Below are 12520 nucleotides of genomic sequence, written 5' to 3' on the forward strand. Positions count from 1 at the left end.
AGGAGCTGAATAACGGATGCAAAGGTCACACCAGTTATGTGGACAGTCTGCCTTTAGTACTCTAGGTGTTCAACTTAACCAGTTCTTCCCATTAGTTTCTAAAGAGAAAGAAAGGACGACAGGAGTGAGTTTCTTGCTAAAAGAAAGAGCAGAAGTGAGCCACAGTAAGAGGCATAAGGAAATTAATAAAAACAAAGACAGGCTCACAGTACTAGTCACTGGAAAGTTGTTTTATACACATATTAGTGCCAAAGTCACGGCATTACCTTTCCATCCCCAGAAAAAGAGCACAACTAAAACAAAATCTGCATCCTGTACTTCAGGAAAAATAATGCTTCCCGCTCCCTCAGTGGGATGAGATCATGCAGCCAAGAAACCTCCTTCAGCCTCGTGGGCTTTTGCTTTATCACATGTAGGGCTCTCCTGTCAGGCAACTCAAGAGATGAAGAGGAAGTCAGAGGAGAGGGGGGAAACAGTGGCACTTACTGAAGACTTTGCTGTTTGTTTCTGCTTTGAGCAAAAGAGGAAAAAACAGCTAATAAAAGGACACCACCACAGTACTGGCTACTGGCTGGTGCAGGGATGAGACTTACTGAGTGTTTACTGTAGGAAGGTCTTGGGGGCTTACGTAAAGTTTAGATAGTATCATATAACATCTGGTTTGTAGCCTCAAGACACTGGAATTAAGAGGGCTGTAAAAGACGATTGTTTTACTGGATAATACCAAAAGTAGAGGCCACCTTTCCCAGACCATTTCCTGACCACACAGAACAAAGTCTGACTACACTAGGTCAGACCAAAGGCCTTCTTGCCAAGTATTGTCTTCAGAGCGGCCAGTAACAAATGCTTAGGGACAGGGCATAGGACAAAGAACATCATCGTTCCCTTGATACCCTTCCAGCTTTTGGCACGTTTGAGAAACTGCTGTTAATACACCTGATGGTGTTTATTTGTCTATTAGCATAGATTATCAATTTCAAAAATAGTACAAAGTATATTTAATTCCCCTGACAGCTCTAAGAATTAGAGGAGTGATTATTCCAAGAGCTGGAGCTCACAGCCTGCAGAACTTGCACAAGGATGAACATTCAAGATTGACAAGCTACAATCAACAGAGATTTCAAGACAGGGTAGCTTTTTGTGTCATGCTGTTCAAGAAAATTTAGTAATTTGCAAATCAGGTATCTAAGCTACCAGGGGTCTTTGGCTTTAAAAGCTGGATGACTTTTATTCTAAAAATAAAAGAAAAAAAATCACCAAAAAAAATCACCCCAAAAGCACTGGTTTAACAGCCTGAGTGAACAGAGTTCACGTGCAGACCAGCAGTATAAGAAACCTGGGACATTTTTTGCCCTCCTCAGTTCGTATTTCAATTCACTGCCTAAAATAGGCATATTTGGGAATTTGACTTACTTCTTATGGTACAGTCTTTTCTGATGAAAAGTGCAAACTACTCTGATAGTCACTGACTGCCACAGCCCCTTATGATGGACAGTGAACCAAGACAGTCAAATTCATCTTAGGTGTGTATGTGCCATTATCAGCTAAAAGCAACTCAGTTCCTACACAGCAAGACTGGATTCAAAGCAGTAAGCCACAGAACTGGAAAAGCATCAGGTATATCCTGAGGTGTTCCATCCAGAAAAAAAATACATTGCTAATAGCTTGTCTTCAAGAACAACTTGTGCTTTCTTAAAGACAAGATAATTACGTGCAGTTTTGACACTGTGCTACTAATTGAAACTTAAAAAAGCTCTCTATGAATCAAACTCATCAAGAGTTTTCTGCATACAGTTATTGGGTACTCCACATAAAACATCCTTCATAATTACAGCTTGAAAACCTCTTTTCAATAGTTTAGTCCCTAAACACCTGCTGCAGCCAGAAAAAAAAAAAGTAAAAAAAAAAGAACAACAAAACAAACTCCCCCATAGGTAAAGCCAAAACAAACAGAATAAACATATTCATGTGTGTCTCTGAAGCAGAGAAATCTTACTAATTCCTATTATGCTTGGATAAAATCACCATTATGACTACATTTTGCTGCAGTCACAGAAGTTGTTACGTACATGGTTTCTGTCCTGAGACAGCAGTAATATTCTAAGGCTTTTCACATTAGAGCTTCGGTCTAAGAGATCTACTGCTTTATCCAGGTCATCTTGGTTTTTCAGAGGAATCGACAGCTGCAAAATACAGAACATAAAAAAAAATCATTAGAAAAAACAGAAAAAAGAGTCTACTTCTGCAACAGGAATTTAAACAAGACGTAAAAAATAAAAGTAAGATCAGAATATAGAATAGGATTCTGATTGCTCAATTATGCCACAAGTTTTCATCACAATATTGTCTTACTGTCCTTTTATACAGAGCTTTCCTTCCACACCATCAGAAAAGTGGTTGAACTCATGCAAATTTCCCTAAGGCAACATCCACAAAATACTAATTGCTACCTGAATTCATTGCTTGCTAAGAACAAGTCAGAGACAGGCTGACTCCCTGATGAGAACATTGTCTCTGAATATTTATGAATCCAGACCTAACAATCAAACAAAAACTAGGTTTCAACTAAGAGATGAGCACAGGGAAGATTTACACTCTGAAAGAGGGAATCAAATAAGATTTTAAAAACTTGCTGGTAAAAGCCCATTAAATTACCCTCAGACACCTTCTATTCCACAGCCAACTCACATCTAGATATGTGGATGTTATTAACACTGAAGAAATACTTTCATTTTGTTTGACTTCTACTGGTGAATGGGGTTTTACATCTCTTTCATAGGAATGCAGTCTCTAACAACACAAAGGCAACACTACAACAACTAAAAACAAACAAACAAAAACAGGAAAAGCCACTTAAATTATTAACACAGACTACCCAGTTCCTCAGAGATAAGCGCATACTCCCCAGGTCACTTTCTTTTATCAACTATAGTGCCCATAATCCCTCAGAACCACTTGATAGCATTCCCTGTTCCCTCACTCATGTTGTTTGCCTGCGAGCTGAGCAATATGCAGAAGGGTCACAGCCAGCAAGAAGTAAATGTGTTACAAATGCCTGGATGGCAAACTAGACACTTCTAAATCTGTTCCTGGACAGCTAAGGAAATGATGTGGGGACTGCCTGTAGTCTGCAGACTGCGTATCTACTTTCCTGTGATAGTTGGTTTCAATAGCCAAAATACTTCAATTAACTTGTTTTTACTTCCCCAAGAAAGTCTCCCAAATAACACCAGTAGGAAGAAGCAAGATGATGATGTCTACAATACAGACATCAGTGTCATGTTCTGTCCGTATCGGCACATCTTCCTCTGGAGCAGAGAGATTCAATCATGGTCCATATTAGAGGGAAAAATTAAAAATTAAATTTAAAGGCACACAATTTGGGATGGAAAAAGGAGGCATCATCTAGAGAGATTGTTGCATTTTTTTGGACACTGATAAAAATGCTCTGTACCTCATTGTTCATGTAGTGGAGGTCCAGGGGCTGGCCAAAGGCTGTTTTCACTTTCTGTTGCACATCTTCATAGCGCACAGGACGGACAAATGGGATAATTCTGGAAAAACAACAAGAAAATTACTTATTGAATTCAGACATATACCTGATAATGTAATCAAATTAGATGGTTGAATCATTAAAAAACAGAAACAAAACACAAATGTTTTACTTTCATCCTCAAATAGGTAATTATCTTTTTAAGCTTGAATTAATATTATTTATTTTAGCAAGGAATTGTTCATCTCTGGTGCATTTGCAAATTGGTTCACCAAAATGCAACCTCCGAATTATTCAGCTGAAGATTTCAAATAGAATGCCCTTGCTCCTGGATAGAAAAGTATCCTTTACTGAATAAATTTCTTCCACATTAAAGGACACAAATCTACTATGTATGTTGGCTTAAAGAATACCGCCTCAGGCACTAGACACACACAAATACATTTAGTGAGATTTATGCAGCAAAAGGCCCAAAGAACAAAAAGGCATTTTGGTTTAAATACTCTGATATCTGAACAAAAAAACTCAGTTCTTAATATTTTCCAAAATGTGTTCCAACTGAAAGGTTTCAGCAAACTTTCCCACAGCAAGTTAGGCCTGGACTCCTGAGGGAAGGTATCGGCAGGCAGACACAAAGCAACCTCAAAGCCCTCGATCCCAAAGGTGATCGGGGACATGAGCTCCACATTTGCCCTCTGCTAATTCAAGTCAAACATCTCTAAACACCCGAAACACAGACTCACCACCCTGTTTCTGTAGTTCTACCTTGAATCCCATGCAACAAGCTTTTCCTCAGGAGTTGAAGGCAAACCTAACTCACGTGCAACTGTTGGTCACTCGTGGCTTTTTTTCTTTTAATTGTGGTTTTTCTCTCTTTTAATTACAGAGGTGTAATATATCAAAACTTAAATACTGCTTCAGCTGTAACAACATCTGACTAGTAGTAATTCAAAATATTCATACACAACAGATCAATCTCAATCTCATCATAATCTCACGTGTCCTCCCTACCTTAGTAAAAGAGACAGATTTAAATAAAGCAAGTATTTTTCTTGTGTGCTTCCATGTAATGCAACTCTGGGCATATCCACCAACGGACTGACAATTAAAATATGCAGAGATATAATTTTTTCTGATCGCTATCTGTGAGCCCAGACTTTGTGGCCCACTAAAATCCTTGTCCTGACATCCAGCTGTTTCCTTGCCAGCTGAGTGGCAGAGCGTCCTAGGCCGATAACACATCAATGGCACCAAGAAATCCGAAATGGCAACAGGCACAGCTGTCCCAGGGGAACCCCGGTGCACGCACCAGGCATGCTTTTAAGAAAAGTGCAGTATAGATTTCTTTGTTAGGTATTTATTACCGTTTTGCCTCCATGAGGATAGAAGCGATAATGCTTTAGGCATAGCAGTAAAACGAAGTTCCAGCAAAGCACCTAAAACTGTTTATTTTGCTGGAACGTTCTCCTGCAGGAAGTTGCCAAGTACTCAGAAAGTTGCTACCTTGACGGCCATGGAAAAAGATGATTTTACCTCTCTCAGAAGAATAATCAGCCAGTAAAATGTGCTGGGTCAAGAACTGGAGGACTCAAATATAAACTATAGCTTACAACTCGTCAGACCTTATTTTAGTGAACCAAGGATGCCGACCGCCCAGAAATCCATTTAGGTGGTTGCTCCTGCCTTCAGGCTCCTGCAAGCAGACTCCTCGCCATCTGCTGCCACAGGCCACGAGACCAGGCTGCCTCCTGACTGCAGGTCCAACAGCTCTGGGATGTGGCACTGCCGTGCGGGGAGCTATAAGAAAACTCTGAGATTGCAACTTCAGCTCTGCCGAGCTGAAATATTGGCACAAAAAATGTGGTTATTTGTATAAACGTGGCACTGCTTGGCAACTCTGCCATCACAAAGAGCTCAGACTACCTGAATGGACCATGGATGCTCGAGATCCATCTTGCTCGCAGCTTGGTGAAACCCCGAATCCCTGGGGGCAATCACACAGCTTTGTGCTGAACCTGACCTCAGGACAGAAGGCCCAACTTCCAGAAAGTCCATCCAGCACGCTTTGCCAACACTCAGTGTCCTTTCTCTACACGCAGCCTTTGTTTTAAATAGTTCTAGTGTTAGTTGGCTTCCTCAGCCACTTCCCAGGAAGGGTTCATCTCGCTACCAGACCTACAACGTTCAGCAATTTAGAAATAATTGTCCTTGTTAAAAACACAGCCCACAATAACATTTTCTACATGTTACTAAGAAAGCCGTCCATGAAATTATAGCACTCTGGCACCGTTGAAATGTAATTTAGCTCTCAGCTGAACTGAAGCCCCTTATGAAGGCTTCCATTCTGTGCTCACGGCATTGAAAAGCAGAGCTGTTCTCAGGTGCCACAAATTCTATTAGTGTAAAAAACTCCATGCACTCTTCTAACACAAAATCATGGACTGCATGGTTTAAGGAGCCCATTCCTGCCTCACCACCTTAAATATTTGTGGTCAGCTCTGGCAGCTCCTCTGAAACCCAGCACACACACTTACATTCTCGGGGCGAGCTCGCTGTCTGTAACTGCATACCGCTCTGGGAATGGGGAATTCAGGCAAGCGTAACTGCATAATTAGACTAACACACAATCAACCTTTTCATTTTAATGTTACTTCAGGAAAACCTTCCTTCTCCCCGAGCTCTGTGCCATCCTAAATGCACTCAGGCAGGAGACACGGAAGGTGACGGGACTGTGGTGACAGGAGTTCGCTTCCGAGGCGCCTTGTCACGACACGCTATCGCGACAAGCTGTGACACCTTGCACAGCGGCTCTGTCACAGTCCCCACAATGACTCTGACAGAGCAGAGCATCCAAAATAGTTTTTTTAGTCATAAAATTCACCATACAGGACTTAGGTGAATGTAACTGTTCAATTTTTTGAGGAAAAAATTAAGTTATTCCTTACAGTTTGCTTTATCTACAAAAGTTGTTTTCCTCTTTTAACAAAAATACCTACATTCGACAAAGGACGACACTTGAAGAAGAGTTTAAGCAGCCCAGTCGATAACCTTTGCTAGTAACAGGCCGTTAGGATCTCTGTACACAACTTGTACTGAGGTACTATCAAACATAAAAAAGTTTTCTTAAATTTGTGTTTTACCATCAAATCATGAACCGCTTCATGTTGAAAATACTGCCTGGAATGGAAGGAACCAAAGGATTTCTATAGGATGCCTGTAAGGAGTAGCATGCAAATTCATGCTTACAATCCAATCGATTTCTTCATAAAAAGGAAACTGGAACATAAATAACATCAAGATCCCTTTCCGACCTCAGTGGAGGCCCAAGAGGACCCTCAAAGAGGCTGCAAGCAAGCCTAGAGCCTTCCTGTACATTCACATGGCCACTGAACAGCTATGACGGTATTGAGAGGTCCTCTCAAATATGGGACAAATTAGGGCCTTTTTGAGACCAGTTTTTGAAAGTTATAGGCAACCGCTACATCTTCCAGGAGCTCCCACTGGTACAGCATTTGCACTCTGTTGGCTGCTCCAATACACTGAGTTATAACCAGCTCCAGCATCGTGGTCCAAACTGGACCAAACACAGAGCATCAGGAGAATGTTCATTAAAATAATCTTAAATTGAGGCCTCGATGTGAAAAATGAACTATGAACAACAGGGGCAAGTTTTAAGCCATAATTAACAATGCGTTGATTGCTTTATTATTTTATATCCAGATGCTGTGAGCAGTCAAGGTTTAACTTGATGTACTAAACTAGATACATCCCTTATCTCTAAACCCTTTTTGGTGCATGCATAAGCACAAGATGCATTTTTACAAGACCTCTGTGAATGTTTGACTGGCACATCAACAATGTGTGTAATCAACCGATGCAGGTTGTCAGGTTGTCCAAAATTAAGGTGTATTTTATAACCTCCTGCAACAACCAAACCAGGAGCCCAAAGTGCCAAAGGACATACCAATAACTTCCTCTGAAAAGCAACAGTTAGTAATCCTTTAACAATGAGCATGAACAGTGCAAAATCAACTCGTGACAGAGAAAGTGTGTACTAACCACAACTGAGCTCCTTCGACAAGAAAAATGAAGGGATTATACAATGCACTAGTATCTTAAGAGTATGTGTAAGGTGGTCTTAAACCTCAGTAATGACCTTCTGTGTACACAAAGTCACAAGATTTACAAAATGAGTAAAATTTACTCGTGTGAGAAATTTTCTTTCAGCAAGAAAAACTCACATATGCAGGAGAGCAGGGAATGAAAGACCTGACTAAATTTTACCCACTGGACACAACATTGTGAACAAAAAACGTCCATTCAGTTGTTTTTTGTTTTGTTTTTTTTAAGAAAGCATCTCAATACCATGCATCAGAGGAAATAACAAGGAAACAGAGACCAATGAAACACCTTCCCTTGCTGTGTATGTTGTTCAGTCACAGCAGGACAGCAATAGTGATAGGTCATCAGGAAGTGACAAACTAAAGAAGAATGAAGCTAGTTTGATTAGCTTCATTTGGTTTTAGTTAAATGAAACAAAAGTGAAACGTATCTGAGATAAAAAGACAGGCTGGAAGCTTACTTAATATTACTGCAATTCACTTACAAATAGATATTATGGAAATAAGTAAGAGGAAAGTTATTTTCTAAAAAAATAAGTTGTGTAATCTGTCTTTAATGACAACATTTCTCACTACTGTGTTTTTCACTCAGCATCAAGGAGAGTGAAGCCAACAAGATATTTAACCTGACTAAAGTATTCTACTAGGCAAAATATTAAAGTAGTGAAGACAGACTTACCGCCTTTCTCCATGATATTCAAACTTTATCCTTACATCATTCTGCATAAAAAAAGAACAAAAAGTTAGTTCACAATGAGAACTCTGACATACACAGAATAAAGCAAATGAATGGAGCACGTAAGGATTTTAAGGCCCAAACACAAAGCAGGCGATTCTGTGACTGCAGGAGGCACCAACTCCTAAAAGGCTAACCAGAACACAACAAATCCGAGGGCTTCAGCTTCCATGGAGAAAGTCAACTGTGGACAATTAAGGGGATGGCATGTGAGCACCATGTGGAATGGAGAAATTGCTAAGGGAGAAAGAGAAGGAAAAGGGGTAAAAACTAAGTTGTAATCTGTATTAATTAGTTAATTTATTTTATTTAAATGTATTAATTGCCATTTAAACAGGGGACACATTTAATTATAAAGAAAATTAATCCATCCTTAACACTGCATGGCAGAAGCCTTAAATGGTGTCCAACTGCATATTCATGCAAACTGAAGCTGATTTTCTTTATGAATCCTCAAAGCATGTCTTTCTCCACGGCAGAAAAGAGGCACACGGAGAACACACCACATTATTCACTCTTCAGACACAGACAAAGTCTCCGCTTTTGCAAAAAACTCAGTCCCTGAAACTCAAACTATGAGAATAAAAACAAGTTAACTATTATGTCACCTTTGAAAGTGCACAGGGTTATCAGCCATATCTGGCAGATGGTTAATAGCCCTGACTGCACAACCTGTGCATTTCCCTGTAAACTCAGAAGATGCTGGATGACACGGAAGAGTCAACATGCTGAACTTTCACCTCTGGAGATCAAAGTTCAAATCCCAATTTAGGTCACAAAGATAAAAATAAAAGGGAAAAATCTGCTCTGATAAGCCTCCATAATTTCTGCTGCACAATTTATGTGATTGGAGTAGATTAAGCCATCTGTGAAAGCCTCAGACAATAGGCAATCATACATCTAGGAACTTCAAAAAAAATGTGGCCAGGAAATGCTCTTTAGCTAGAGGAAATATCTGGCAGGCCTAGTGGTCAAGAATGCAGTTCAAAGGGACCCAAGCAATCACTGCGAGTACACGGTATTCCTGCAGCACTACTGTAGGTACATAATTGATCCGAACTGAGCTTTCCAATCACAGCAACAATAATCTGCAGGTGGGTAATTTACACGTCAGCTTTACCAAAGACAGTTTCTTAGATGTGGGAAGAAAAGGAATTTACTCTAGAAAGACACCAAAACAAAGCACATTATAGAGAAATCATTTTAACAGAACAGTAAAAGAAAAATGCAACAAACAGCGTAAGAATAATAAGCTATAAAAGAGTTCCACCAGCTAACTATTGATAAAACAGATGGATACTGATGGATAGAGGAATGAGCCCTTAATATTATGATTTTCTGGGAAGGAAGGCTCTAGGTTTTTTTTTTCTATACAATTCTAGGTAATCCAGTCTAAGTGAGTTAAATAGGACCAATTGGATGAAATTATGTGACAGCAGTTGTATAGATTAAGTTTCTGACCCCAAGATGAATTCTGGGTTTAGACATTTTAGGTTTCATTATTTTAACTAGAAAGAACTAAAAAAAAATAATGTTCAGGGCTTTGCAGAAATTGTTCTTCAACTTGCTGTTACCTGAAAAAAAAATATCTTCTCGACTCTGCTGTACCCTTTCAAACTAATTTGAAATTAGTTTGTAATTTCAAATTTGTAATTTGTAACAAAAAGAAAGGGGGAAAAGCGATCATGGGTACTGACATAATTTGGCATTTACCTCCTGATAATTTTTCCAAAAGGATCAGACACTGGCTGTTTCAAGGAATTCAAAGTCATCTTAGTGTTTCAGGGAGAACTTAGAAGAGTTAAACTATAGCACTTCTCATTTCCTTTGAAAGTACAGCAAACTTATCTCCTATACAAACTGCTTTTCAAAGTGACTCACATAAACTGTCCTAAGAGAAGAGTAAGAAAACAAATCCAAGTTTGGGGCTTTAGTGTTCCAGCTCTGTGATGTGGTATCATAAAGACTGATTACAGATTGTGATTTAAGACTTCACTGAATTTACATTTCAGAATGATTTGGAAAGGGTTCTGTACTGTTCCATCTATGGATTTGTCCAGACATTCAAAGAAATCCCAGATCCCAGCTGAACAAGTAGATTATGAACAGCCAAAGCACAAGGAAGAGACAGACATGAACTTTAAAGCCTGCTCCAGCAAGCTTATGTCTGTAACAAGCATATAACTGGAAAGAGTGATTTTACTGATATCAACAACTTCTCATGTTAACTCCAATCTAATTACGAGGAACTTGATTTAATTCTTTAAGACAGTAGTGGACAAACAGTTCTTGACTGAAACTGTTAATTCTGCACTGAAGTATTTCATTTAAATGATACACAGCATACAGTGCCAGAGCTACATTATTCTGCCCTTTCTTTCTACCAGAAAGTCAATGCAATAGTTTTCTCTACAAAAAAAAATATAAAAGTCTCTAGCAACATGACAGAGAAATTTTGAAGTATTGACCCTGCCGCTTATTACCTTGGGAAAAGTATTTCATTTGTAAAATGGATTTTACATCCCCATACTCAAATAAGGATGAGCTTCATTCCCCTCTTCATGTGACATAGGATGGGTAACTCCAGCCAAGCCTCCCCATGAAGGATGCTGGCTGCATTCAGACACCTGTAAATGGCTGTTTCCTCTTTCACAGAGGCAAGATTTATTACAGTTTCACTAAAGCCAGCCCTTTCAGATAATCCCCTTCACTGTACTTGAACCAACTTCAGTTTGACTCACTTTCATCAGGATTCTCATCCTGTATTCATACGCAGTCTGAATCATGTGAAGATTAAGACCAGCATTAGTTCATTACCCAACAGACTGCTTTATGCAACTGTGAACTGCAGTGACCTTCTTTTGAATCAGAAATTGAAATACTTGTTTCCTTTTCATCATTACTGCTTCTCCGTTCTCTGCTTCCCTCTGAATTTAAGGATTATTTCCACTACAAGGAGAAGTGCACGCTACTGCCATATGACAGAGTTAGTAATGAAAAGCTCTCCTGGCCTCCCACACCTGCTTAAGTGAATTCTCTAAATGCTGCCACGCACAATTTAAAAACATGCTCCTAATTCGTAATTGTTAACACTGAATAGGAAGCAAGCTCTTACCGGAATTTTTTTTTCTTCCACTGCAGAGGCACACTGGTTTGTTATTGCAGGGCTGCCCAAGAGGGGTGGACTGCTGGCATTGTGTTTTTTCTTTAAGAATGATAAAAAAAAAAAAAAGTGATTAAAAAAAAAGGCAATATGGACTGCAAAACAAGAAAACCACTTGGTAAACTTTTAAGCTATTCTACACAGATCAAGTACCATCAAAAACACACGTGGGAGGAAGATGGAATGTTGAGATACCCAAACTGCACCCTCCTTGGTCCATGAAGGTCAGCAAGTGAAAAAAACACAGGGAGCTACTCCAGTGGTGATGCTTCAGCTGCCAGGCCAGAAGCACAGAAGACAGGCAGCAGACCCACTGTCAACCCCACGCACCCCTCCTGAGTCCAGGCAGCAATTTCGGGTACCCGTTGCCCAGCCTATTACCTGTTTGTTGGAGTGAGCGGTGTCTTTGTTCTTCATGGTATCAAATCCAGTCAGCCTGTGCCGTCGGCCCATCTGGAGTGCTACCAGGTCCTTCATGATGGAGTTCAAGGCCTCTTGTTCGTCTGCCAGGGACGAGAATTTTAGCAGTGAGTTGCCTGAGTGAGCATCAGCTCTAATGCTTCTGCACCTGTTTTCTGCTGGATCACAGAAACGCAACCCTTTGAGAGATCTCTGTAAATACACTGACATTTCATCCAGTCGTAGAAGCCCAAACTCAACCTAATATCACAAGGTAGCAAACAGACAAGTTTTAAGTCTCTCCCCCAATGTCACAGAGGATCCGGCCATAGGAAGGCTCGGAACAAACATCCCAGCCTCTGGTTCTGTTAAGATGGCTTCAGAAGAAACTGCACGACTTGGAAAGATTTGCTGCATCACCACAGGTCACTTCGGAAGAGCAAACTGACGTGCTCCTGCCAAGGAAAACCCAGTAAGAATCTCTTCCTCCCAATCCTATATCCTGTTACCTTACAACTCTTGCTTGCCAGTGGAGCAAACCGCAGCCAGCAGAAAGAAAACGAAGATCTGGCCGGTGAGCCAGCTTAGGACATCTCAATTCAAATCCA

At 40.1% G+C, this 12520-nt stretch overlaps 1 protein-coding gene across 2 annotated transcripts in view; it reads right to left on the reverse strand.

Annotated features, from left to right (window-relative positions):
• The window catches only part of MAP3K3 (mitogen-activated protein kinase kinase kinase 3), a 42636-nt gene that overhangs the window by 23347 nt on the left and 6769 nt on the right, over positions 1-12520 (reverse strand). For both annotated transcript variants that reach the window (XM_027445261.3, XM_027445260.3), the window contains exons 2-6: positions 11895-12016; positions 11466-11555; positions 8294-8334; positions 3455-3554; positions 2070-2183 (exon numbers count right to left, since the gene is read on the reverse strand). In XM_027445261.3, coding sequence (XP_027301062.1) covers positions 2070-2183; positions 3455-3554; positions 8294-8334; positions 11466-11555; positions 11895-12016 — 467 coding nt within the window. The remainder of the gene's footprint in view (positions 1-2069; positions 2184-3454; positions 3555-8293; positions 8335-11465; positions 11556-11894; positions 12017-12520) is intronic.

The sequence above is a fragment of the Anas platyrhynchos genome, chromosome 28, assembly GCF_047663525.1.
Source record: "Anas platyrhynchos isolate ZD024472 breed Pekin duck chromosome 28, IASCAAS_PekinDuck_T2T, whole genome shotgun sequence".
In the NCBI taxonomy this organism is placed as follows: Eukaryota; Metazoa; Chordata; class Aves; order Anseriformes; family Anatidae; genus Anas; species Anas platyrhynchos.